Raw genomic sequence first — 25,999 nt, forward strand, 5'->3', positions numbered from 1 at the left:
ATAATAAACATGATACAAGAAGAAAAATTATCATACATCCATATTCACAGTTTCCATACAAACAATGGCAAGCAATAACGTTAATATTTACAAGTTATATATAAACAATTTGTTTGAGCTACAAGCAACAAAGCTTTTCTTTCCGAGGTTTATTATTCATTCTGTTGGCATGTTTATCTGTAAATTGAAGACGCACTTAAAACATTAGGGGATACCGATAAAACTTAATTTTGCAAACTTGTTTTAAAATCAAAATTGGGTTGCCTATGCATCCTTCAAATAATAGTAAAAGCGAAAAAGTAGGCTGCTAATTTCAGCAGGTTCTTAGTTTTGCTAGAGTGAAGTATTCGACGGCAGACTTTCGAACTGTATTGCTCTGATACCTTTGAACTATGTTTAGATAATAATATGACATTTAATTTATCTATAATGATTTGTGTGCACAACACTAAATGTGATCCAACAATTATCCACTCTTTGCACCGCCGCCCTCCCACCCCTTTAAGCATGTTGCATCTTATATTATTCATGCATCTGATGACGTCATTATTATGTGAAAACATAATCAACCTAGATAAGTCTTCTATCGTTCAATGGACAGATGTGTTTGAAGTCGCTCTTTCAAGGTGTTTTATATCTGCATATAATAATACAATAAAATGGCAACGATCGAACAATGAATACATTCATATCAGCGTTTCATCAATGGCAAATAATCCATGAAATGTACGACGAAGACAAGTAAATCACACTTTCAATCTTTATGAGTTCATGATCTCAATAATCATCCAGCAGTATACGTTAATTACAAATGCGTAACCTTTCTCGCATTATTGTTCCGCGCCTGCCCGAATCGTATAGGCAAATTACGCAGTCACTTTGAAGTTACCGTCACACATAACACAATACCATATCTACACTCAAAACTATACCAGTTCAGTACTTTGCCTAGTAATAACAACTGTCCCAAGGTTTTATAGTTCGTTTCCAGCACCAACGTTGGGATTTCAAGGGTAATTTTGAGCGCGATTTTGCTTCTTCATCTTCATTCTGCGGTTCTGGAACCAGATTTTGACCTGCCGCTCGGTGAGGCTGAGTAGACGGGCGATCTCCAGCCGGCGGTCTCGGGTGAGGTACATGTTGAAGAGGAACTCCTTCTCAAGCTCCAGCGTTTGAAACTTGGTGTACGGACAGCGCTTCTTCCGCCCGGAGGTCGCCGAGAGCCAGGACGGCCTGTCCCCGTTCTTCTGTTTATCGTCGTCTGCGGAAAGGACGGAAATGAAAAAGAAAGAGAAAATAGAGGAAATGGTTAAGATTTCTTCTCATTTGAATAGATTTATTTTGTAATCTGTAACTTCTTCAATGGAGCTATCAAAATATCACATTGAATGAATTTCGGTAAATTGGTTCACTGGTTTGTGAATTGAATACAGCCTAATGTGCATTTTAACTGTCATCTATTGCGTCCAATACTAAAGAGATCAAATATTGGTCGGTTGATGAATTAATAATTCACCTCACTTCAATTTCAAATCAAATAATTATATTTCCATTAGTGATAACTCTATCAAAAATGAAAAAATTCCTGCATATTAAAAATGAATATCCAATGTTATGCATATAAATTCGTAACTATTCACTCCATCCAAATGTATTCACAATCATGATAAAAACATTGGTAAAACCTTAAAAAAAGGAATGGCAAACTATACAGGACAACATCAAGCTATAAACTGACCAAAGGTATGTGAGAAGACAAGAGAAAAGGGAAAAGGCTTTTTTTCGGATTCAAAAAAATCAAAGATATCACTGAAGAAAAGAAACCACTATTATATCAACTTTAATGTGTAGGGCATAAGTTTGAAAATACATATGATTTTAAAAACTTTTTAACGAGACCTAAATCACTTTTCGTTTTCTATATCTATTTTATGTGTTGGTGGGTAATTTAAAGGGGATCGACATAAATGTTATTTTTTCGCTATATTTTTCTTCAAAATTATGTATCACTAAACGTTTTTTCAAAATTACGTATCAGTTAACATTTCAAAATACAAGTATTTGCCATTTAAACAAACAAAATGATTCAACAGATACAGAACTTTTACATTAAAAATAGAGTTGTATTCTATTATTACTTTTGATTTGATTAAATCAACTATCAACATTTCAAATTACTTATTTCAAAGCAATCCCAATATTTGTAGAGCACTGTCACTTTGCGGTAGGCTGGGAAAACAAAGCTAAAACCGACTTGCAATCAAACTAACTCGTAACAGCCCCCTTCTGAATTCACAACTTAAATTTATGGCGGAATGCGCAATGCACACATGACAGAGTTTGGTCATTCGAACTCTGAGGTCATGCCCCCTCACCGGTCAAAGAGAGAAGAAGTGCATTAAAATGCTGCTTCTCATCTCAGCATTACATGCATGAACATTTTTCACAAGGAATAACGTATGTAGGGCGCAGCGAATTACTTTACAAAAAATAAAGGGAATAAATGTATGTACATAAAGCATTGGTGTTCCGTGCTGAGAAAATGTGCGTTGGTTCATGTTTCTAATCATCAGAGGATTCATTTTGTGCCGATCAAATAACAAGTCACTATTGATTCAATTATGACTCGAAACTGTTTATTCTATATACTATTTTATATCAATTGCATGGTTTAGGTTCAATTCTACATACTCGTCTTTCATATTCGTTAATTATTTTCTACAACAAGCTCATAAAACAGTAAATGAAGGTGCAATTCAACAAACTAAAAAATATGAAGGGGAAAAGGTTAATGAACTGTCACTGCTGTTTATTCATTTTTTCTTCAAAATACAGTGCAATAAGTTTCGTTCACTAACGATTGCTATATCAGAAGAACCATGAAGGCAGGGAAATGCAGAATCACAGAACTGTTATGTATATTAAAACGAAGATATCTTCTTAATTTAAAATATAAGTAAGGAGCTACAAGATCCGAATATCCAACACTAACAGTCAGTTTCTCGTCAGCGTTCCCTAATAAAAATGATCACATCATAATCATAGCGTTGACCCGGCAAGTGCAAGTCATAGCTTTTTCTACTCTGCTAGCTATGAGATGGCGTATGTTGAACAGCGCCTCCTGTTGGCGTGTCGGGTATCATGTCGATTGTCAGAACTTTCTTACTCCATGACTACGTGTATTTTTCTTCAAAACGAATCTGGTCTGTATTTTCCCCGATTTCTTAACATGCATTTTAATAGGCACACGTATTTTACCTGCTACTTTCCATTTCGATGCATTACTCCTTCAAAGTGGTCAAAATCAGAGCAGCGACAGAGAAAGGGCGGGATAAAGAGAGAATGAAAGGGGGAGGAGAGAAAGAGAGAGAGAGAGAGAGAGAGAGAGAGAGAGAGGTGGAGGGGAATTTGCATTTCTATATATTTTAATCATACGAAGTATGAAATATAAATGTAAGAAATCAATACGTAACCTAAGCTAGCATGCAGTGAAAATTTCAGAGATTTAAAAAAAAATTCAAATAAGCGTAATACTATATTATACACAATATTCACAATATATTCAAGTAAATAAATATGGGAAAAATAATAGTGAATTATTGCTCCTCCAAGTCCAATAGGTGTTTACCCAATTAATTGTACTAAGTATTGCTATCATCAGTGCGAAAATCAAAATCTAATTGCAGATTAAAGGCAATAATGAACTAATCAGTTGTAAAGCGTGGACTTATTTGATAAGCAAAACCGACAAGCACATTTCGTGACCCGGACAAAAATATTTACCATGTCATAATTCTTTCAGAGCCATCGCATGGTAGAATGTCTACGAGTGGATAAAAGGGCTCATTTTCTGCCGACAAAAGGTCGATAAATGATTAATGTGGTTCTTCAAGGACATAGGGGCTATTTCGGAATGCTTGGAGTACCCTCTCCTAATTTCAAAATATGCATGCATGTATTTCAAAAGGTTGCCGACTTCAGCCGAACCCCGCAGAATCAGTATGTAGCGGTATGTGCAATTCCATTGGATTTATTGACGAGGATTTTTTTTTTTCTTAGCAAAGGTCAGGGAAATTTCAGGGAAATATGGCGCAAGGCTGTAGATTTGGGATCCAAAAAGATGCCCCAACAAATATTGAAAGTACGATTGTTTTTAAAACTTAGCACAGCAAGCACTGGTAATGAATAGGCTTAATGACTCATATACGACTCGATACGCATGCCTTGAAAATGAAATGAACATTTAAGTCTGTGAGGGTACGTGTGAGTGTTTGAGGGGGGGGGGGGGTCATGTCCCTCTAAATTCATTTCAGTCCTCACATGAAAACCAGTTTATTACGGGTTATAAATCAATTAAATGTATCCGTATTAACAAAATTCTCAACATGTCTCACTGAATATTGTTTTTATCTATTTTAGTTTCCTAATTCAAAATGCACGGTCTCTATCATTGATTCAACTCCCAAACAAAGTTCACTTTACGAGTAAAATCTATGAAATATGTACTATGTATAATGTTTTTAATCCCTCCCCCCCCCCCCAAAAAAAAAATACAAAATACAAAATACAAAATGTTTTACTCAGAGAAGCGACGTAACTAAATAAAGACATTATGAATGTGATGCAATACTTATGAAATGCAACTACACAACTTTCCTCTTTTAAAACTTTTCACGGCGATTTGAAATGAATTGCTGTATACACTTCTTTTTTGTTTTCTGTTTTATTCCCAATTGACATTAACTTAAAGGTAAAGATCAGTTATGGTCATGCGATTGCATTGTAAAAGAAACGTTGTGGAATCGATCAGAAAAGGTTGATCATCTAGCATCTAGCATCTGCAAGGTTCTGGAATCATCAACATGATAAGAAATTTGGCCCATTCTTCGTAAAGTTACAAGCACTATACACAGAAAGATGTATATGGGACTACCTTATATCTCTCACAGACCATGAGAGAAACAAATTTACCAAATATATGATTTAGTAGGCGGTTTCCCGGCAAATTTTTTATCTTCATGTATTAGTCAAAACATATTCTTTCACATGATTGGTAATAAGAGCTTCCATTTCATTTTTTGAAATTGGGGCGTTTCTAATACTGGTCTTTACCTTTAAAATGTCGTAGTCCCACTCCCACAAACTGCTGAAATGTCTGCTACGGACTTTTTTAAAGTAGATATCTTGAGATAAGGCACGAGGTTTCATGAACAATCAGTGAAGGAATGTACATCGATTACGACAAAATATTATCATAAATAACAAGTCAAATTGAGACTTGGAGAATCATGTCAAAATTTTACACAATCCCAAACTTACAAAAATCCATATATTTGGTATCAATAGCCGACTTTATCTGAATCTTTCAATAAAAGCAGCTTGTTCGTAGATTTTCTAAAAGCTATGTATGTGAACATCTCAAAGTGTGCGATTTTGGTAAGAATAAAAAAGACAATAGGGAAAGACAAGCACGTGTATTCAAGTACCTATGCCAGAATGTATGCCAGTTCATTAATAATCTGTTGCATTCCCCCCCCCCTGTGTAAATTGTACACTAATAAATAGATAATGCTGAGCAACGAACTACTTTGGCCTGTTTGTATGAACGAATGAAAATCAAACCAAATATTCGATATTTAATATGAGCAATTAATCAACTAAAATATAATCACAAAGTGTTATTAAAATTAAAAGACAATAATATTCAAATGAGTTTATGCAATATCATCATTTTGTTCTCGTAATAATAATTATAATAAAGACATTAAAAATGCGCAACATATCCATTCAGAGGGCTGTTTCATGTATCCTGCTATAAATCAGGCTTTTCTATGACTTTGCATTCAAACTTTTAGGGACTGCAGAGTTATATCAGGGACCAGGGTATGTGAGTTAGAAACGGAAAGGGTAGAAATATTCGAAGCTCCGTGTAGAGAGTCGTCACAGCCTGCATGTGGAAGCTGAGTATACACAGAATGTGAAATATTTAGGTTGTAGATTAATTAACGAGCTTCCACAGCCGTAGCAATAAATTACACATTACGTTTCTTATATACACATATCTCATGCCAAATCTACACATAAACCCATCACACATGCAATAAGTGTTCCACAACATGGTCTGCGAGCGGATCAAATGACGACATAAAATCAAATTATTTAAACCAATTCTTTCTAAGGGAGAAGAACAAAACATATAAACATCCAATTCCATTCCATCGAGGCTGCGTCCCAAATGTTTATCTAAATTCGAGGCCCTAATGAAAATATTACGCTCGAAGTCATACACGAGGAATGGACGCTGAGATGTAGGTACATTTAGTGTCAAACCTGGTAGAGAAGTAAAAGTTAGATAAATTAGAATAAATTTGTGCTTCGCTAAATTGGCTGCTTTAGCTCCCCTTGGGCCGTTCTTTTACCTCATCATGAGTCCTTTCCTTAAAGGTGCATTCCACCTAACTTTGGGCTTTCTCGAAAATCAACAGCTTACAGATGGGATAATTGAGACAGGTAAAACCCAGAGTAAAAGTTTTCTCAAACAAAATATTGTTGTATTGAAAGTTCCTTTTATTTGTATGGCTACGGCTTTGTAATTGTTTTGTGATTACAAAATGTAATGGATTATCATTTGCTTGGTACATTAAAGGCATTGTTTAACAATATTTCCAGTTGAACAAATCTGAGATGCATCAGTGTCTGTAATATGGTTTAATATTGAAGCCCTAAACCAATTGCGCTTCAAAATGATCATGAAGTGCTTCAAAAAAGTAAAATTCTTTGATTGACCGGTTTTTACCATACTCTTTTCCCCCAATAGACTATAGTGTTATAAAAACCGTAGGAAAAACGATTTTTGAAATTGCGAATTCCATTATTAAGATCTTGATAATGAGACAGGCGATCTGATTGTAAAAGTCGTGGGATTCCTGACTGACCTAAAGGTTTATAAATATGGTTGCAGCATGAGCTAAATCCAGGATTTTTTTTTTAGAATCTGAGGCAAAGATACCCAATCCCTTGGAAGCCTTTGTGATAGTACTTGCCGTATGTCACCACAGCACAGTTATATATGGTTGGAGTAACGCCCACTTCGTAAGGGATTGACGGGGTTGGATATTTTTTAAAACAGCACCAAACAAAGAATACCAAGTACAGCACCATTAATATACAATGGCCTTCAAGATCATGGTGGCTTGAAGATACCATTAAAGCCGATATTTCGATATAATAAAAGAACAAAAAAGTAAATGTAATAATTACCATATCGATACAAAAATTGACTTAGTTCTCCCTTCTCTATTAACCTACTTGTCATCGCTGCGGATTAATACAAGAAATTCAACCCGAAAGGAATAGCAAGTGCTTTTACAACCATGTCGCCTTGTTGGGCACGTGTATTCCGAGGCGACACAGCCAGCATGCCCTACGGTCAGGCACCCCGCTGCTTGGCGACACCCTCTCGTACAGTCAGCCGCCAATCATACGTGTAATCCTGCTAATTCTCGGGAACTCTCAATTACAACTTAAACCGGTGTACAATGTCGGCACGCCCCTGGGCTGTGTACAAAAGCGATTATGGTGCCAGTGTGATACATGTAACTATTATTGACAAAATATTTACAATAAACTAGGCAGTGCTATGTAGAATTGCACTTTTTTTCATTGGCTGTTTCTTTTATTGCAGTAATTATGATTTTCTTTCTTGTTTGTACATACACATGTAGCATGATAATCAGAGAGAGAGAGAGAGAGAGAGAAGGAGAAGGAGAGAGAGAGAGAGAGAGAGAGAGAGAAGTGGATGGGGTGGGGGAGAAGGGGTTAAGTATAAGAATGACATTTCATTTCAGTTTATTTCCATCGGTTAAATAATCATGTATTCACCTTATCATGAATCTGAAAAATAAAAACGATAATGAATGAGAATAGATTCCATTATATAAAGCAATTTAATTGAAATAATATCATGGTGAACTAGCTTCCCCTTCAATTAAACCAGTTTATTAATTCTAAAGGGACCGGGTAGCAATTTACTTCAAAAAGTAAGCAAAATCACTTCCGAAGTATTGGTGTTTCGTGCCGTTTTAAACAATATTTTTAGAGTGTGCATTTATTATGTTGGTTTTTACACTCGTAGTGTGGTCTTTGAATGTAAGAATTTTCCAAGCTTTATTTAACTGATCAAGACTCATTACGTCACGGTATAAACTATGATATACTCAAAATAAAACATATCCCTCCATTCCGAAATGAGCGACCACTTTCATAGGAAAAATTAGCATTCATTATCAATATAAATTACACTATACAGTAAAACTAGAAGATCCTGGGTTCGAAACAAGAGAGTCATTGATCAAGCAATGCATTGTTATATATCTTACCTATCCGAGAGAAGGGGATATTTTCACAGTTTATCGGGCACTTTCAATATTTTTCACAAGATTCAGCTCAAATATATGTTTTAAAACTCATTTCGAAAACTCTAAACAAATTTCGATTAAAACTTTCTTTGACATGTACTGTATCTTTATTACAACGGCCATTTGTCATTCATACTCGTTGTTATTTGTATTCCTAAATGTGTACGTAGTGCTGCAATCCCTGCTGGAAAGAGCACACTCATTCACAGTGTGAAAACACAGTCCACACTGTGAACACATAAATGAACATAATGTGAACAGTATAGTCCACACTGTGAACAAAGTGTTTTCACAGTGTGGACACCGACACAATGTGATAAACCACAGTGTTCACATTGTGAAATTCGATTTCACAGTGTGAATGTACACAGTGTGTCCAAACTGTGAAAAACAGATTTTCACAGTGTGAGTACCTTACGACATACAGATTGTTTCTAAACTTCACTAACATTACTAAGATAATGATTACAGAACTCATCGGGGAAATCAGTGTTTAATCTAAACCGGCAACTCTTTGGAAATGAACATTCCGGTACATATTTCTCGAGGGGATCTCGTCTCCACTAACATTTAGGCTTTACTCTGATATTTGATACAAACATGAGCAAAGGAATAATGGCTGATTAAAGACGTGGTATAGTCCCTCACATTCAAATTCAAATTCATTTCTATTTCCACAAATCATTCTCTTAGAGTGAAGGCGACGAGAGCATACAATTTATTATTGGCACATCGAGAACTAGAACAAGGAAAAAGAGCTTACACCTCTCGGCTAAAGTATCAAGCCCTTTTCGGGAATATTAGTTTTTTAATACATGCAAAATTGTTGCTCCCTGGAAACTTTTCCTACGAATAGTGAAAAGTCAAATTAATAGTTCATGTACAACCAGAGAATTTGGCCACATGGGTTTCGAGTTGGGCACAATATGGCAAGTTACTGCTTTGTTGGGAAAGTACAAAACAAAAGAATATACGCCATGTTGTAACAACTGATTCAGAAAGTAAGCGGCCAATCTTTGTATACAGATAGCTCTGAAAAGACCCTATACAGAATCCCCTAAATTTGGATGTATCGGAGAGGATGGAAACGGGAATTTTTAAAGAATTTGTCGGCGCGTATCGCATTGTCGGTGGGTCATCTGCTATAACGTGGGTTATGGAATGCCAAGTCCAAATGATTCTACCATAGAATCAATCTGATCGATCAATAGATCACAATTATTCCGTTATAATCTTCAACCTCATTACAAAATCATGACCAACTGACCAACGGTTGCTCGGAGGACGAATGTCATTTTTTTTTACTAAATAAAAAATATAAAGACAAATACAGATGCTATTAAAGCTATTATGAACTAAGACGTATGCAGTCATGCCAGCAGATGACGAATATTGCTGACTCATGCCAAACCATTTCACAATGATTAGCTCGTCTGCAAAATTTGGCATAACGAAATACAATACCTTTAAAAGTTTTTGAGCGAGTAGATCGGGAACAGAATAGGAAGCAGATCTAGGTCTTTCTCCCTCGGATGGGCTAGTGAGCTGAATATTTTTAATGATAATATAATTACCCCTAAAATGACAAGTTTAATCCCTCAGTTTGATCAGCCTGCAGTAGTTCTTTATTTTTTAACAATCTTAATCCAAATCAGCAGACACAATAATTATGATACGAAGGTTGCCATCGATAAAAATCGGCTTGGACGAATAAATGCTAGGCCTTTCTGCTTCTTCTCTTTTTCTTGTCTTTAATATTTCTCTTGTTATTTCTTATAGAATAAGTACGTGCATTATATCAGATGAGTAATTGATAATAAGCAAAGAAAGACAACAAAATGGGGACCAGCAATGCATTCCGTAATCCCAAATCATATTTCGATTTATCCTCGTTCAAACAAATAAATCAGCTCATCCTCGTAGCGACTTTCCATTCCCAAATACAATACTGTATCAGTGGATGACACTGAATTCAAAGGAATATTTTGCAGAAAAAAGTATCAATTTTTCTTTTGGTATCTTATTATAGCCCAGTTATTCAACTGTCCGTTCCCTGAGGTATTTTTCGGTGAAACCGGACGGTTGTGAAGTGAGCAAAAAAGGGAAAGGTTTCATATTCAGTAAAGCTCTAATGGTTTTTATGTCGAATAAACTAAAATGAAATTTAAAGAATCTTAATAAGAGTCAATGATCCCTCCCAGTACACTTTCATTTCATCCCAAACTTTAAATTATTAACGTAGATTGCAGGGTCAATGACCCCGGTCTAGATGGTCAATGGCACTTCCAACCCAGACCTGGATTCCAGATCACGGTCCGATCTTTACACCAAAGGACTGCATCACCGGCGCAGCTCACTACCAGTAGAAGCTCAATAATATTAATATATATTTGCGAATAATTCCAGCCAAGCCATGCAGCAGTCGGCAGTGGAAGTCAAACTCGACGGAGATGAATGGCCATCGTGACGGATTTCTCACCCCCTAAAGTACCGGCGCTGAGGGTTATTAATGAGACAGCGCCCCTATCCCGACCTTAAACCCCCATTTGTTGTGACAGCCCCAGATCCTAATGGGGGTCCTTTAGAATACTTGCCAGGGCCACGATCCCGCTCATTTTCTTTATCTCAGCTGTTCAGAAGTGTTTGAATGATGAGAACTAAAAGAAGTGTAATTTGTGTCTATCGCGTACTCTAGTAACATTCAATAAAGTCGTTTTTCTAATCTTTATTGCAAGCATGACGAAAACCTATTCGTCACCCTGTCGTATTCTGGCTTACTTCACCGTGGCTAGATATTCCATTGTCGATGATAAATGATTGGGGGAAGAAAAAAAATCGGAATCAACCAGTTGGAATCCTAGTGCGTAAGGAGACAGTGAATGAACTGCTACATGTATAACAAAGATGTTACTACTTTGAATAATGTCTTCAAAGGTAGCCAAAGTACAGATATATTTGTTTCCTTTCAATTTCTCGCGCCTAAATTCTCACGTTCCAAATTTGTTACTGGATTAACGCATCATCAAGTCTTTTTATACGCAGTCATTTCGACTGCGTTAAAAAAAAATGCTCGCTTCACAGTCACGATGCGTCATTCACGATGCGTCATTCATTGACGTAGGAGTGCGTCAGTTGTTGACGCAGTCGTAAGTCAGGTAAATGACGCCTCGTGTGCAAAACTAGTCACTGTAGTCACTACCGTATGGGAAAAGAAGCCCTGGATGTTACATGGTAAACCTTCTTCAGGTTTCTTCTCTATTCATGGATTGTTTTTGGACGGATACTCGGATGACCCAGCCGGGGTTGGGGCCATGATGTCGGCAAAGGGGAAACGGAACAACTCCAGTTAAACAATCCTCGCCGATTGCGTCTGAGGAGGTCTATTACGCTAATTAAGATGTTTGTTTGGGGGTGATCGAACTTCACCTTGTAAAATTACAGAATCTGGGACGGACTTCCTAATTATCCAAGGATTGGTCTGGGAGGAATGGGAACCCTTAATGAGTCAGATTGGAATCAGAAGTTTCCATCAATTAAAAGGGGATACCGTCATTTCTCTGAAATGTAATTTGAGGAAAAGGGGCTGGGCCAGTCTGTCTACCAATTCGAAACTACTGAAAGGCGTTGACCTCTGGGTTTTCCTAGTCTGACTTGCACTTATAACGTGCGTTTCGACGAGGTACATGGATAGTCATGTGTAGGTTTATAGATCTATAGAACACGACCGAATGAAGCGAAAACTTTTGTTTAATTTGCAGTAATAACACGTGTCACATTTAAGATATTATATAACCATTAGCCATATAGCCATATTCCAAAGATTATTTGCACATAATTTTCGCAAGAAATTTGACAAGAGTAATTGATGAGAAATGCACAACGAGACCGATAGCGATGATCTAATACTAAAAGCACGTTTTATGCTCACGTTGCTGTAGCCATTTTAATATGATTATTCATCAGTACTAGTATTTTACTATTTATCAAACTAAAATCAACGAAATGTCGAAATCTAACAAATTGATAGGTGGGGGAGGGGGTTACTAAGCCTTGCGCAATTCTGCTGTTCATGCTAGTAGCGACAAATCTTTTTGAGCTTTAGGTGGCGGTGAGCACCATTAATAAACTTCAGATTAAGCATTTATTCTTCAAATGCATGCATTGGCCACGTGGGTATCAATTTGTCATAACATTGTTTGGAAAGCTCAACATCGGAAACCGAACATACTTTACACCCATCGAGGGCACCAACCCACACGGGTCGCACTATACAAGAGCTAAGATTTTGAGAGTGTAATAAAGGAGCGTGATTTAGTGAATACCTACCAACCGTTAAAGGTATTACAAAGTTTTGGGAATATTTCATCAGGATTGGATCATGAAATTTAAAATTTGCATTACTATTGTGAAACATAGTGTTAGAACACCCAACTCTAAAAAAATTGGGCTCTAAAAAGCTTTTGATTTGGAGTAATTAAAATTTTAAAAAATAAAAAAAATTACCGGTACTCCCGGTAAATTTGGTATAGCTCCCTCTCAGTTCGAAAATTTACATGTCATCTGAACAGCATAACACATATATAGCACTATTGTCAAAGTGTAGTAATTAACATGTTTTGACACCAAATCATATTACCAGACTTAAACAATATATATAATCATAAAGATAATTATTTTAAAGTCGAGTTGCCTTAGTGTAAGATTTTTATACTGTCTCCCAAATTTGAAGAAAAAAAACACTTGTCTGTACACTGTAATCGCTATATAAATTTTTATAATCGATCGGACCGCCGCCATCTTATTGTACTTACGTACGTTAGTCTATGTATTTCCTGTGCGGGCCGGAATATTCTGTGTTGTTCTCTTCAACTCATTTTTCCATTTCCCTCTCTTAATCGTTTCTGTGTTTTCAACTTTGAAATGCATTTGTTATGGCTCGACTTTGATAATATTGTTGTTCGTCAGCTCTGTGAACGAACGCACACATTGCCTGTATTTTGGTCAAGTCAGTCAAGTGGTCGTGATGACATGATCTGGCATCCCTGTGCATGTATTAGGCCTACGTATAGTACATGTTACGTGTGTACGTGTATTAGTCTATGTGCCGGATTGGCCCGAAGAATTTCCTACTCCTAGCACATTTTTTTTTAGGGATGATCTCAAAATACTCCCCAAAGTCGTTGTACAGGGACAGTTTGGGTAATCATTTATAGAGAGAACGTAACATTATTTATTTTGCATTTCTTTATTAAAAATAAGGAAGATACGTTTAATCTTATAAACGAAGATTAATCAATAATAAGGTTGACTTGACGTTTTCCCGAACAGTCGATCATGTGTATACTGCACATTCTTATTTTTAGATCATCCCTTAGTAAGTTTACGAGTACGTTTTGTTTATCCTGCTAAATGACCTCTGGTAGAGGTCAGTAATTGCTACACGTGTTTGGGCTATGGTTTGGGCTAATCTCTCTCTTTCCGTATAATTGAATTATATCCTTCGCCCCCCAACCAGGTCCATGTTATAACCAAGGAGTTACTACATGTAGTAACTCCTTGTTATAACACTCTCCCTTGAAATTCTCTCTCTCACTCTCTCTGTCGCTTCTATATCACTCTCATCTCCCCCTCTCTCTTTTGTATCTCTCTTTTGTATCCCTCTCTATCCCTTCTCTCCTTTCTCTCTCTCTCTCTCTTCTCTCTCTCGCTATCTTTATTTCTCCCATTTTCTTTCCCTCTCTCTTTATTTCTCTACCCCATACCATTCTCTTTTGATGTATATTGTATATATATATATATCTGTCTGAGTGTCTCTCTCTCTCCCTCTCATCGCATCACCTCGTTCATCCCCTTCTGTATCATATTTCTATATCCATATCACTTGTTAGTCTCTCTCTCTGTCGGTCTGTGTCCGTCTGTCTGATGACTGTCTCTCTCCATAGATTACGTCTATGCTCTCACTCACTTACTATCACCATAGTAGGTCAATGATATCAACCCTTCATCTTTCTTTCGCTCCAACTTTCTCTCTCTCTCTCTAGAAGTTCTCGTTCGCGTGATATAGGACCATATTATTTTTGTTTAGGGTTATAGATGAGGATGATATAAATATATGACAAAGATAATAATAATCACAATAACGAGAGAAGTTCTCATTCACGTGATAGGACAGTAATTTTTGGTTGGAGTTTATGACAACAATAATAATAATCACAAAGACGATAAGAGTTCTCATTTGCGTGATAGGACCATATTTCTTTTGACGGGGTTATGTAAATGAGGGTGATATAAATATATGACAAGAATAATAATAATCACAAAGACGATAGAAGTCCTCATTCGCGTGATAGGACCATATTTCTTTTGTCGGGGTTATGTAAATGAGGGTGATATAAATATATGACAAAGATAATAATTATCACAAATGCGAGAGAACTTCTTATTCACGTGATAGGACAGTAGTTTTTGGTTGGATTTTATGACAAGGATAATACTAATCATAAAGACGATAGAAGTTCTCATTCGCGTGATAGGACAGTATAGTTTTTGGTTGGAGTTTATGACAAGGATAATAATAATCACAAAGACGATAGAAGTTCTCATTCGATCGATAGGATCATAGTTCTTTTGTCGGGGTTATGTAAATGAGGGTGATATAAATATATTACAAATATAATAATTATCACAAATGCGAGAGAACTTATTATTCACGTGATAGGACAGTAGTTTTTGGTTGGATTTTATGACAAGGATAATACTATCATAAAGACGATAGAAGTTCTCATTCATGTGATAGGACCATATTTCTTTTGTCGGGGTTATGTAAATGAGGGTGATATAAATATATGACAAGAATAATAATAATCACAAAGAAGATAGAAGTTCTCATTCACGTGATAGGACTGTAGTTTTTGGTTGGATTTTATGACAAGGATAATACTAATCATAAAGACGATAGAAGTTCTAATTCGCGTGATAGGACAGTATAGTTTTTGGTTGGAGTTTATGACAAGGATAATAATAATCACAAAGACGAAAGAAGTTCTCATTCGATCGATAGGACCATATTTCTTTTGTCGGGGTTATGTAAATGAGGGTGATATAAATATATGACAAAGATAATAATTATCACAAATGCGAGGGAACTTATTATTCACGTGATAGGACAGTATAGTTTTTGGTTGGAGTTTATGACAAGGATAATAATAATCAAAAAGACGATATAGTTCTCATTCGCGTGATAGGACCATATTTCTTTTGTCGGGGTTATGTAAATGAGGGTGATATAAAAATATTACAAAGATAATAATTATCACGAATGCGAGAGAACTTATTATTCACGTGATAGGACACTAGTTTTTGGTTGGAGTTTATGACAAGGATACTAATAATCACAAAGACGATAGAAGTTCTCATTCGATCGATAGGACCATATTTCTTTTGTCGGGGTTATGTAAATGAGGGTGATATAAAAATATTACAAAGATAATAATTATCACGAATGCGAGAGAACTTACTATTCCGTGATAGGACACTAGTTTTTGGTTGGAGTTTATGACAAGGATACTAATAATCACAAAGACGAAAGAAGTTCTCATTCGATCGATAGGACCATATTTCTTTTGTCGGGGTTATGTTAATGAGGGTGATATAAAATTATTACAAAGATAATAATTATCACGAATGCGAGAGAACTTATTATTCACGTGATAGGACACTAGTTTTTGGTTGGAGTTTATGACAAGGATACTAATAATCACAAAGACGATAGAAGTTCTCATTCGATCGATAGGACCATATTTCTTTTGTCGGGGTTATGTAAATGAGGGTGATATAAATATATTACAAAGATAATAATTATCACGAATGCGAGAGAACTTATTATTCACGTGATAGGACAGTAGTTTTTGGGTGGAGTATATTATGACAAGAATAATAATAATCACAAAGACGATAGAAGTTCTCATTCGTGTGATAGGACCATATTTCTTTTGCCGGCTGGGGTTACGTAAATGAGGGTGATATAAATATATTACAAAGATAATAATTATCACCAATGCGAGAGAACTTGTTATTCACGTGATAGCACAGTAGTTTTTGGGTGGAGTTTATGACAAGAATAATAATAATCACAAAGACGATAGAAGTTCTCATTCGCGTGATAGGACAGTATAGTTTTTGGTTGGAGTTTATGACAAGGATAATAATAATCACAAAGACGATAGAAGTTCTCATTCGCGTGATAGGACCATATTTCTTTTGTCGGGGTTATGTAAATGAGGGTGATGTAAAAATATTACAAAGATAATAATTATCACGAATGCGAGAGAACTTATTATTCACGTGATAGGACAGTAGTTTTGGGGTGGAGTATATGACAAGAATAATAATAATCACAAAGACGATAGAAGTTCTCATTCGTGTGATAGGACCATATTTCTTTTTGTCGGAGTTATGTAAATTAGGGTGATATAAATATATATGACAAAGATAATAATTATCACAAAAACGATAGAAGTTCTCATTCACGTGATTGGACAGTAGTTTTTGGTTGGATTTTATGACAAGGATAATACTAATCATAAAGACGATATAGTTCTCATTCATGTGATAGGACCATATTTCTTTTGTCGGGGTTATGTAAATGAGGGTTATATTATGACAGAAAAATAATAATCAAAAAGAAGATAGAAGTTCTCATTCGCGTGATAGGACAGTATAGTTTTTGGTTGGAGTTTATGACAAGGATAATAATAATCACAAAGACGATAGAAGTTCTCATTCGCGTGATAGGACCATATTTCTTTTGTCGGGGTTATGTAAATGAGGGTGATATAAATATATTACAAAGATAATAATTATCACGAATGCGAGAGAACTTATTATTCACGTGATAGGACACTAGTTTTTGGGTGGAGTATAAGACAAGAATAATAATAATCACAAACGATAGAAGTTCTCATTCGCGTGATAGGACAGTATAGTTTTTGGTTGGAGTTTATGACAAGGATAATAATAATCACAAAGACGATAGAAGTTCTCATTCGCGTGATAGGACCATATTTCTTTTGTCGGGGTTATGTAAATGAGGGTGATGTAAAAATATTACAAAGATAATAATTATCACGAATGCGAGAGAACTTATTATTCACGTGATAGGACAGTAGTTTTGGGGTGGAGTATATGACAAGAATAATAATAATCACAAAGACGATAGAAGTTCTCATTCGTGTGATAGGACCATATTTCTTTTTGTCGGAGTTATGTAAATTAGGGTGATATAAGTATATATGACAAAGATAATAATTATCACGAAAACGATAGAAGTTCTCATTCACGTGATTGGACAGTAGTTTTTGGTTGGATTTTATGACAAGGATAATACTAATCATAAAGACGTTAGAAGTTCTCATTCATGTGATAGGACCATATTTCTTTTGTCGGGGTTATGTAAATGAGGGTGATATTATGACAAGAAAAATAATAATCAAAAAATAGAAGTTCTCATTCACGTGATAGGACAGTAGTTTTTGGTTGGATTTTATGACAAGGATAATAATAATCACAAAGACGATAGAAGTTCTCATTCGCGTGATAGGACCATATTTCTTTTGTCGGGGTTATGTAAATGAGGGTGATATAAATATATGACAAAGATAATAATTATCACGAATGCGAGGGAACTTATTATTCACGTGATAGGACAGTATAGTTTTTGGTTGGAGTTTATGACAAGGATAATAATAATCACAAAGACGATATAGTTCTCATTCGCGTGATAGGACCATATTTCTTTTGTCGGGGTTATGTAAATGAGGGTGATATAAAAATATTACAAAGATAATAATTATCACGAATGCGAGAGAACTTATTATTCACGTGATAGGACACTAGTTTTTGGGTGGAGTATATGACAAGAATAATAATAATCACAAAGACGATAGAAGTTCTCATTCGTGTGATAGGAGTGCACCATATTTCTTTTTGTCGGCGTTATGTAAATTTGGGTGATATTATGACAAGAAAAATAATAATCAAAAAGAAGATAGAGGTTCTCATTCACGTGATAGGACGTTAGTTTTTGGTTGGATTTTATGACAAGGATAATAATAATCACAAAGACGATAGAAGTTCTCATTCGCGTGATAGGCCCGCTTTTGTTTCTTATTCGTGTGATAGGAGTGCACCATATTTCTTTTTGTCGGCGTTATGTAAATTAGGGTGATATGACAAAGATAATAATTATCACAAATGCGAGAGAACTTCTCATTCACGTGATAGGACAGTTGTTTTTGGTTGGAGTTTATGACAAGAATAATAATAATCACAAAGACGATAAAAGTTCTCATTCGTGTGATAGGACCATATTTCTTTTGCCGGCCGGGGTTATGTAAATGAGGGTGATATAAATATATTACAAAGATAATAATTATCACGAATGCGAGAGAACTTGTTATTCACGTGATAGGACAGTAGTTTTTGGTTGGAGTAATATGACAAGGATAATAATAATCACAAAGACGATATAGTTCTCATTCGCGTGATAGGACCATATTTCTTTTGTCGGGGTTATGTAAATGAGGGTGATATAAAAATATTACAAAGATAATAATTATCACGAATGCGAGAGAACTTATTATTCACGTGATAGGACACTAGTTTTTGGGTGGAGTATATGACAAGAATAATAATAATCACAAAGACGATAGAAGTTCTCATTCGTGTGATAGGACCATATTTCTTTTTGTCGGAGTTATGTAAATTAGGGGGATATAAATATATATGACAACGATAATAATTATCACAAAAAAGATAGAAGTTCTCATTCACGTGATTGGACAGTAGTTTTTGGTTGGATTTTATGACAAGGATAATAATAATCACAAAGACGATAGAAGTTTTCATTCGCGTGATAGGACCATATTTCTTTTGTCGGGGTTATGTAAATGAGGATGATATAAATATATGACAAGAATAATAATAATCACAAAGACGATAGAAGTTCTCATTCACGTGATAGGACAGTAGTTTTTGGTTGGATTTTATGACAAGGATAATAATAATCATAAAGACGATAGAAGTTTTCATTCGCGTGATATGACCATATTTTTTTGTCGGGGTTATGTAAATGAGGGTGATATAAATATATATGACAAAGATAATAATTATCACAAAAACGATAGAAGTTCTCATTCATGTGATAGGACCATATTTCTTTTGTCGGGGTTATGTAAATGAGGGTGATATAAATATATGACAAGAATAATAATAATCACAAAGAAGATAGAAGTTCTCATTCGCGTGATAGGACCATATTTCTTTTGTCGGAGTTATGTAAATGAGGGTGATATAAATATGACAAGAATAATAATAATCACAAAGACGATAGAAGTTCTCATTCACGTGATAGGACAGTAGTTTTTCGTTGGATTTTATGACAAGGATAATAATAATCATAAAGACGATAGAAGTTCTCATTCGCGTGATATGACCATATTTTTTTGTCGGGGTTATGTAAATGAGGGTGATATAAATATATATGACAAAGATAATAATTATCACAAAAACGATAGAAGTTCTCATTCATGTGATAGGACCATATTTCTTTTGTCGGGGTTACGTAAATGAGGGTGATATGACAAGAATAATAATAATCACAAAGAAGATAGAAGTTCTCATTCACGTGACTGTAGTTTTTGGTTGGATTTTATGACAAGGATAATACTAATCATAAAGACGATAGAAGTTCTCATTCGCGTTATAGGACCATATTTTTTTTGTCGGGGTTATGTAAATGAGGGTGATATAATTATATGACAAAGATAATAATTATCACAAAAACGATAGAAGTTCTCATTCGCGTAATAGGACCATAATTGGTTGTGGTTCATGTAAATGAATATGATAATACAGTACGTTTGGCAAGGATAATAATAATCGTAAAAACGATAGAAGTTCTCATTCACGCGATAGGACCATTGTTGGGGTGTATGTAAATGAGGATCATATAAATATATGACAAAGATAATAATAATCACAAAGACGATAGAAGTTTTCATTCACGTGATAGGACCATAGTTTTTTGATGGGGTTATAATGTAGATGAGGATGAAAGAAAACAAGTCAAACATGCAGTGCAGAGGAGCACAGGCGAAGAGAGGGAGATCGAGAGGGTGCGAGAGGAAGGGAAAGAGGGAACAAGAGAGGAGAGAGGGTGACAGAGAGAGCCTGGGTCTATATTTCGGAGAGAGAGAGAGAGGGTCCATGTGGTGAAAATGATTTTTTTCGAAACTTCCAAGGGTATATGATGAACATTACATCGAACTTCTGTAGGAAAGAGAGAGGGGGTGGGGGGGGGGGGGGACAGAGAGAGATAGAGAGAGAGAGCGGTATCTGGATAGACATATTTATTGTATTTCTTTCATGTTTATCTGAACGATTATGTGGTCATTCATTTTCAAATTGCTTTCTTTCTGATATTCTTTTCTGAATGCATTTCACGGACATAACAATTGGAAAAAATGATAAGACTTCATGTATCCCGTAGGCCTACTTGAAATTGTCTGTTATAAATGTATATCAAAAAGACTGATCAGTCGAAGCTGAGACTAGATTGAGACGGTTGCGGAGGAGGGTTTACGGGTACGTCAAACCATAGGTTTATGGTCAAACTCACTCTGCAAGGAGATTATAACTCCCTTGATTTGTGCAATACAATCCTGAACGGTACTTGCTCTCACACAAACGCACACAGATGCTGGTACCATGGAGCTATAAAAAAGAACATGGACCGAAGCCATTCGAATACAGTCGCTTCCCCGCCATGGAGCGGGGTCAGCGCGGTGTCAAAATTGCTGTTTGTCTTCTGTCCATGTGGCTTCACCGGGCGGGGCGAACGTAACACAGTGTTTCAATATCGATTATACCATGAACCATTTACAACAGTAGATGGCGCTAGTATACAACATCATGAGCCGGTTTAAATACAGGCAGCTTGGAACTAATAATTGATTTATTAATTACTGTTTAATTCACTAAAAAAAAAAAAAAAGTATTTCAGCGGTGGAGATTGGTTAAAGATATTCCTATTGCATCTTGTTATAACATCAAAGAGTTTCAGATGAATTAAATATTTTTACCAAAACTTTGTAATACCTTTAATCATTTTTCAACCTCACGTTGATACAGCTGACGATTATGACGTGTATACATTCATGAGTGTTCATGTACCTCCCCGCAGACGACACTTCGCCCGCACACGCGCAGACATTTTCGCAATGGGTTCGCGCGCGTATTTTTTTTTTTATTAGAGTTTCAGAGAACACGTAAATGATTAAAGCGCGGAAGATACTTCAGAATAGTTGGTTTCCCCATCTCTAGTGGTCATATTTTTCCTGAAATGACACATCCGAAGCTTCTTTTATTCGTCACCACAAATACCCATTCTTTCTTTCTCTTAAAACGAGACTACACAGGCAATTACTATAGACAAAAACATTAATGTATGATACTGCCCCAGCCAGCTTTTAACGTAACCCTCCCCCCCCCCCCCCCCGCTCCCTCTCTGTATATATATATTTCCCTCCTCTCCCCCTCTCATCTTCTCCTTTCTCCTTTTCTTTCCTTAGACACAATGTATATTTTTCTCTTTCTCTCACTCTGCCCCCTCTCTATCTCTCTCTTCATTCGCCATACCCCCCCCCCCCACCACCACCACCTTTTTTTCGTCTGCCATCATGAATCAGACCATGGGAACATCCTGAATACTAAATGTATTGTCTTTAAAAGAAGAAGAAATCTTACAGCGAGCAAACAAAGATGATTAGAACTCATTATGAGTCGCATACACTTCATACGAGACTCATAAATCATTATATGGCACGTGTAGTGCCTCATCTTAGCCCTAGTCAACAAAGGACCCACTAGACCATAGTCGGGCTAACTTTCTCCACGTCGCCTCCCAGTCGAAAATAAGAAAACCAGTTCCCAGCGGCTCATCCCTACCCTAAAAACGACTCCAGAACGGGACCACTAAAGCGATCATCCCATTTGGGATGAATATAGACTTGCTTATGTGATCTATCAAAAGATGAGCTGGTGCGCTATTCTCCCATGTTTTGTTCCCGAATAATGGGCTGAAGAGCCTTCGTTTAGGCCATTACCTCGGCTTTTTGGCCCAATGTTTTGATCAAAGCTACAGGTCAGAGTGAACTAACGGTACTATTAAAGTGGATCAAATTGGTCTCTAGGCTCTACAAACACTCCTTTCATTCAGAACACAATTTTTTTTTATGGTGTTTCATGTACAATGGCAGGGATCCCCCTATCATCCTAAAATGTTTTAGTTCATAGTATGATTTCCTTTGTGAACGATTGGACTTTATGTAACAGATGGGATGATATCGATATAAATATATTCTATCTATTAATTATATAATGCCGCGTTTGGAGGATTAAAGTATTAAGATATTACTATAAAAAACTATGAAAAAGAAAGTTAAGAAAATATCCAAAACATTCCCTACAATAGGCTTTTTCCTTTTTCGGTATAACTGTAAAAGTTGGAATATTGACCATCACAGAAAACAGGGTCACTGAGGAAATATATGCTCCTTTAGCAAATGGCAAATAGGATATTACCATTATATTATAGGCTCTAAAGATAACTATGTATTTCAGTTCAGTCTTTTTATTTCATGCGTTCAAACAATTAATACGAGGTACTCACTTTCTTCTTTATTGTTGTCTCTCTTAATATAATTCATGTTTTAGTGTACCATTAACTTTGCGAAGTCATTGCAAAATATGAATACATGTAAAATATGAAACAATAAACTGAAACTGAAACAATACAACTGAAACTTTGTCGAGGTGCCAATTTCAAACAACAAAATCAACTACAGCATCTTCTTATATACTTACTACATGTATACCAATTGCTAATGATACTAATTTTCGTTTGTACGTGTGTGTATACTGTTCGTTTAAATATTCAACCATCCACTGATTATTTCATAAATTACCTAAAATTATAAAAATTAGGAAGGATATTGGCTACAACGATTATTCATAATCATTAAAAACAAAACAATATTGACCTCTTCTCATGATAATAGGTTTGTTTTCTTATTTTCTTTGGGGTTGCTTTAGAGATTGATTGTTGATGTTATAGAAGAATATTTTAGTTGGCTGTCTAATACAGGCCTATATTCCATGCCGACTTTTAGTGAACCTTTTGCCATGTTTGCTGTCAACATATCCTTGAAATGATATGAATAATGAAAATCAAATATAATCGTAACATCGATAGGAGGCAAATAGGGCAAATAGGGCAAGAAATATAAGTGAATTATAATATCTTTCGAAAATTGTAATCACTGCTTATAGATGAGCTATCCCATTGGCAATGCATCCAAATGTTTACACCAAGCACTCCTATTTTTGTGTACAATAAATTATAGAAATAGGCATATATTCATTTCCTGTTTTTTCTCCATTACCATGATTATTACCACGGTTATTGTACCACATGATTTCCTGGTACATTTATGTATGGGTAAAAGAGTTAGGCATGGTCTCCAATCCATTTTTGGTTGTCTTATCAGAATAAATGAGAAAAGGGCGAATTCGAGTACATTGGATACAAAACAATGACCGCACAAGGGATTCCACATCTTGTGTTTAAAACATGTTTACTTTTTCTCAACTTTCCCGAACCATGTTCTCCTATTTTCTAAAGCTGTTACTAAAGCCAATTTTTCTATTACAGGTAAATTAGCTCTTTAATTTAACCGCTGACAGCTTGTGAACCAGCATTTCTACTTTTTTCCGGAAGTTCTCAGACATGCTAGAAAGAATTGTTATGGAATATGACACAGACAATATTGGGCAGATTTTCATCAATTCATCATACGTCAATAATAGACAATAGTTTAGTTTAACTCTCTGTTTTTTCTTCTTTCTTTTCTTATCTCTGTCTCCCTCCTCCCCCTTCTCCCCCCCCCCCCACCCCCCCCCCAAAAAAAAAAATGTCATATCATATTATTACATTAAAATTTACTCTCTGTTTTTTGTTCTTTCTCTCTTTATCTCTGTCTCCCTCGTTTCTTTTTAAGTCGTATGCGATGAATTCCATATTGAAAATGTCATATTTTAATATTACCACATTTAATAAATTATTATTTTGTATCCGATTTGTTTCGTTTTAATTCCTTTTCAATACACATACCTTCTGAGCTTTTGGTAAAATTATCTAAACATATAATCAATATTTTTATGATACTCTTTAATTCTTTGAATTAAGGTTTTAATCTTCTTGACTTCTCTGTCATGTAATAATGAAAGAAAGAAAAGTATCTTACCATCACAGTCATCAATGACGTCGTTTTCTTTCGTATCTGATCCTGGTGAGTCTTTGCTGTGAATGACTGTTATCGGCGAACCACCAGCCGAGCCCGTCGACGGGTAGGTCGGGCTGATCTCCACCGTTCTCTGCCCGCTCGATTTAGCGATTGCTAGAGTCTCTTTCGGGCAGCTGTAGGCGTCGTATCCGGCTGAGATGCTGTATTTATGCTTCTCTTCGAGCAAGGTGTGCGTTGTAGCATGAGGACTTGTATTGCCACCTCCACCACCGTCACTGGTGATGTACTTCGTCGCCAGAGTCCCGGCGGCGGTGAGGCTCACAGGTAAGGGTCCCGCGTGTGAGACCGCCGCGGCAGGATGGTGGTACATAGAGTTAGCATGAGTAGGATATCGATCATAGGCTTGATGACGCCCGATAGAATAAAATCCACCTCCAGACGCCGCCATCAGTCCCGTTTCGAAGTTTTTTGGCGGGCCCATGGCGTAAGAGTACGCCGAGTTGTCGAAGTCGTCGGCGACGGCGGACATAGGCACGGGCATCGTCGAGTACGGATGGTGATCGGCAGGATAAAACCAAGGGGATGCATAGCTGGCATTCTGTTCTGCCTGTAGATGATACATATTCGCCGCTGTCGATACCTGAGGCGTCGTCGCCAGTCCATTACCCGAAGTCGCCGTCACCACCGACGCCGCCCCCTGGATCGAAGTATCGGCGAATTTCGGCGTCAACGAGCATTTCGACGATCCGTGAATGATAGAAGAATGTAAATCGGCGCCTTTTAAGGCAGCCGCAGTCACGTTATCTCCACCATTTATCAGTGAATTCACACAGAAGGCTGATGTCGTCATTTTAATATCGCTCGTATTTTTATGTCGTCGATATTACGGGCTAGTCCGGTGGAGACGGTGATAAACCCCCACGACCTGCGGGCATAAAACATAAAGAAGAGAGAGAACCTTGAAGTTGTCACGTGATCCATCTAGGCCAATAACCCGCCCTCATCAAGCCTTTCCCCTCTCGCTTTCCTCTCAACGAAGACACAATTGGTAATAATCAGATCCGCGGAGAGCATGGGGTCGAGTGGAATTAGAACAGACAAGGTTATTCCAGGTCGTAAATAGTTGGAATATGGCCACATTTTAACATAATTAGCATAATTTGCATCCCTTTTGTTTCGTAGGCTATGCGAAATAATTTGACATTTTGACAGACAATAATT

General features: G+C 36.3%; 1 protein-coding gene across 1 annotated transcript; it reads right to left on the reverse strand.

The window, feature by feature from the left end:
* LOC577994 (homeobox protein Hox-B9) lies at nt 1-25,999 on the reverse strand. Its single transcript, XM_030972960.1, has 2 exons — nt 24,779-25,999; nt 1-1,261 (listed from the first exon to the last, which is right to left on the reverse strand). The coding sequence occupies exons 1-2, from the start codon at nt 25,626-25,628 to the stop codon at nt 1,008-1,010; spliced, it is 1,104 nt and encodes a 367-aa protein (XP_030828820.1). The 5' UTR covers nt 25,629-25,999; the 3' UTR covers nt 1-1,007.

The sequence above is a fragment of the Strongylocentrotus purpuratus genome, unplaced genomic scaffold (assembly GCF_000002235.5).
Source record: "Strongylocentrotus purpuratus isolate Spur 01 unplaced genomic scaffold, Spur_5.0 spur5_scaffold_6, whole genome shotgun sequence".
In the NCBI taxonomy this organism is placed as follows: Eukaryota; Metazoa; Echinodermata; class Echinoidea; order Camarodonta; family Strongylocentrotidae; genus Strongylocentrotus; species Strongylocentrotus purpuratus.

Coding starts and splice junctions, on each gene's coding strand:
- LOC577994 (XM_030972960.1), bottom strand. CDS start 25,628: ATGACGACATCAGCCTTCTGTGTGAATTCACTGATAAATGGTGGAGAT. Junction 1,262..24,778: donor CGTCATTGATGACTGTGATG/GTAAGATACTTT, acceptor TCCTTTCCGCAG/ACGACGATAAACAGAAGAAC.